Here is a 3,438-nt window from a genome sequence, read left to right as displayed (position 1 = left end):
GAACCAGAGAGCACGCGGATGGCACAGCTCTGATGCAAATACCAAATGCCCTTTCTGCATCCATCTGCAAGGATGCAGACTGGTCATGTCTGCTGGTGGTGGGATCTGAAGGGCTGCTGTGAACACTGGGATTTGAGGGTGCACCGGTTGTGCATCTTCTGAAATAAAGCATTCTGGTTTTCTTTGCAGCAACAATGACAGGACTGTCATAACAGACAAAAAATTGGAGGATACTGTGAATCCGGATGTCCTGGAAGATATACAGGAAATATTGGCAAGGAACCTGTACCGAATAAGGAGAACGGTGAAACTCTTTCCTCAATCTGTACTTTAAATGTCCAATAACAAAAGTTATCTCAGTTATCGTAACAGCCTGAGCAGATGTTATGAATATTTACATAATTACTAATGATGTCTCTTTGTGAGCAGAGAATAGTTGGCTGTGTGAAGCCAGATCCAGTTTCCAAGTCAGTGGCACATTTCTGTTTGCAGCATGACAGCTTTTGAAAGGTTCACCCAGTCAGCCTATAATTTCATGAAGTGTTTTAGGCAGCAGTACCCAGAACCAGAAAGGAGAAAGGAGGAGCACATGGATCTTCAGGCATCAGGTTAGCAGATCCAGCAGTTGCAGCAGCTCCTGGGGTTATCCTCACGTTGCATTTTTTTTCCCCATAGAAGAGAGCACAGACAGTGAGCTGTGAGCGAGAATTAATCTGCAGAGCTTTAAAACCGCTCAGTAGTTTGGCCGTGAAACTGGTGCAACTGGTAAATAGCATAGAAACTGCTTGCTGTTTACCAAATAACTCATGAATAATCTGTCTGAGGTTTTGCACAGCACCTAGGACTGTGCCCTGTAATTGCTGCTCACATGGTGATACATGGATACATCCTTAAAATCTACCTAAGCCTTTGTTTTACGGATTATGTACGAAATACGGAGTCCTCGGGGATGTGACTGCTGTGGGCAGCTCAGCACAGAGGGATCAGCCGCCCCCTCCTGTCCCTTTGCTGAGCAATGAGATAAGGCTGGGATGAAACCTATAGAAATGGTGAATGGGATGAAGAAGGCGGCATTTCTCCTGTTTGCACTTACTCCTGCCTGAATCCAGCCTCACCCTTTGTGGTAACAGACTCATCCCACTGATGCTAGTGGAAGATTTAACTTAGTTTACACATTGTGAAGCAGGATTTATCATTCCTGGTGATGCTCTTGCATGATTTATATATGATGGTGGGGCTGATAGAAAATGTTGGCGGGCTGGGCAGCTCTGGCAGAAGGCACCTCCAACAGAGTCATTGTAAGAGGCTGGTGTTTCACCTGGACCAGTAGAGATGCATCTCAGACTTGTCACTTGGTTATTGCTTCGGCCATTTTGTATAAAAAAGCAGAGTTTGGAGTCCCATCTTCCTTCCTTGACTATTTTCCCTCCATCTCCACCTCTGACACTTGGATGGATCAGTTTATCCCCATAACTGGGCAGGATGACTCCAGGGGGGGTGAAGGACCCTGATGAAGGATCCCCTCACACTAGAGGAGGGATGCTGCTGCAGAGACAGTCCCACCTCCAACAATGATCTCTGTGCAACATGCAGGGCCCAGCGTACAACAGGCACACCCTGCCTGGAGAGACCGAGCTGGTGGAGCATGCCAAGAAGATCCTGATCCTCCGGCACAAGAGCCTGCTGATGGATGCGAGTGGAAGCGACATGGTCAGCACTAGGAAGAAGGTAAGATGGTGTGCAGAGGGCTTGGACCTGCAGGGACCACGCGTGGGCTGCTTTCCCTGTGCAGGTATAACAACAGCTAGGGATAGTGCTCTTTGTTGCTGGTGGTATTTCCTAGGACAAATCCTATTGCCTTAAAAAAAAAAAGGGAATGGTGGTGCTGTCCTCAGTCCTAAATTACTTTCCAAGGAGTAGAAAATGCCAAGACAAATAACCCAACCCAACTCCTGACAAACAAATGAGCCTTCTCAGGCACAGCGCTGGTCAGTGTTTTGTTGAACATGGGCTTCCATCCAGGCTAGGAAAGTTATTTACTGAGTGAATGTTATTAATTGGGCTCCAGGCTGTAGATTAAGAGGTCTGTTTTTCTCGTGTTTTCTTTTCTGGGAGATTTTGTCGAAGGCGGGAATTTGGTTCTTTGTTTTCAAAAGCAGCCATGGTTCTGGGCAGACCTGAAGAAAGTAAAATAGAGGGAAATGTTGCATACCGGATTCCTGGGAGAACCGCTTTGAATCCAGATTTACTGCTGGCACAGCTCCATGCCAGTTCATGTTCTGAATTAGAAGAGAAACAAGGTAAATACAGTGTCTGTGGCTGGTGAAGACTTTTGCTGACTTCTCTGAAAATCACTGAGAGAAGCTGGGCCAACATTTCCCCGTGGAAAGATGAAATGGTCAAGGAATAGTGCACAAGGAGCAGACTTGGTCTTTTCAGTTCCTCCCATCCTCTGTGACTCTTAGATGAAAAGCAATTAAGTCCCCCTGTATTTTGCTCCCAAACCCCCAGATCAGCAGCAGTAATTCCAAAGTCATCCCTAAATTTCACCTGCTTCTCTGAATCTTGGGTTTTGATGACTTGAGCAACAGCATTGTCCAAGCGCAAGCTGTGGCCTCTAATCTGGACAGCAAGGCTCCATCACTGTGGAGAACAGAATGACCTTTTAAAAAGAAAGAATTTATATATATTTTTTTAAATTTAGATAGTAATTTTCCATGACAACACAAGAACTCAGGACTGCCGGAAGCTTTCTTCCTACTCTGATTTCTTTGTTCAAATGCCAGTCACTGAAGAGCCCACCGAGAATGGCAGCAACGCACCAAATGCCGCTGCTTCTCAGCCCCTTCATTCACGGAAAGGTGTTCCAGCTCTTGCAAACAACTTGAAAGATTTAATTTGATCATTTACATGCTGATTGGTACTTACAATTCAAAATAGATAGGCAAGAACATGACATGTTCCTGTAGAACATTTGGTATAATTAAACTTCAAAAGAACAACATCAGACTAGGGCTGATTTTCGTTATGTACTTTAAGGACATTTGATTGTTAACCCTTGTGCTCCTGCTTTCCCCTTCTCTGCTGCTCCCATTAGGGAAGGATGTGGTACAAGATTTAGCACCTTTGGGAAGGTAATTTCTCCTCTTGCTTTGGATGCTTACAGCTGTCCTTCCAGAGGACAGAATATTTCTGGGGAAAAACTGCAAAGCAGTAGAATTCACTCTTTTCTCTATACGGACTCACGGATGCTGGCTAATGCCCTGTGGGGCCAGCGAATGCTCCTATGGGTTATGCAAAATGTTTTAGAGAGCTGCCTCATTTTACTGCGAACAGAAATAAGAGAATGTCCAGAAGTGATGGGATAATGTTCTAAAAGAGTCCTGGAATATTAACGCGAGGTGGGAGGGTGGGTGAACGCTGTTACCTCATGCTGTA

The 3,438-nt window shown here is 45.3% G+C and overlaps 1 protein-coding gene across 1 annotated transcript in view; it reads left to right on the top strand.

Annotated features, from left to right (window-relative positions):
• The window catches only part of LOC104539905 (sodium/hydrogen exchanger 2-like), a 24,324-nt gene that overhangs the window by 16,804 nt on the left and 4,082 nt on the right, over positions 1 to 3,438 (top strand). The window contains 2 exon segments of the mRNA XM_010183573.1: positions 216 to 304; positions 1,594 to 1,728. Of these exon segments, the coding sequence (XP_010181875.1) occupies positions 216 to 304; positions 1,594 to 1,728 (224 nt within the window).

This window comes from Mesitornis unicolor, unplaced genomic scaffold, assembly GCF_000695765.1.
Source record: "Mesitornis unicolor isolate BGI_N332 unplaced genomic scaffold, ASM69576v1 scaffold4224, whole genome shotgun sequence".
NCBI lineage: Eukaryota > Metazoa > Chordata > Aves > Mesitornithiformes > Mesitornithidae > Mesitornis > Mesitornis unicolor.
This window is presented reverse-complemented; position numbering and strand designations above follow the sequence as displayed.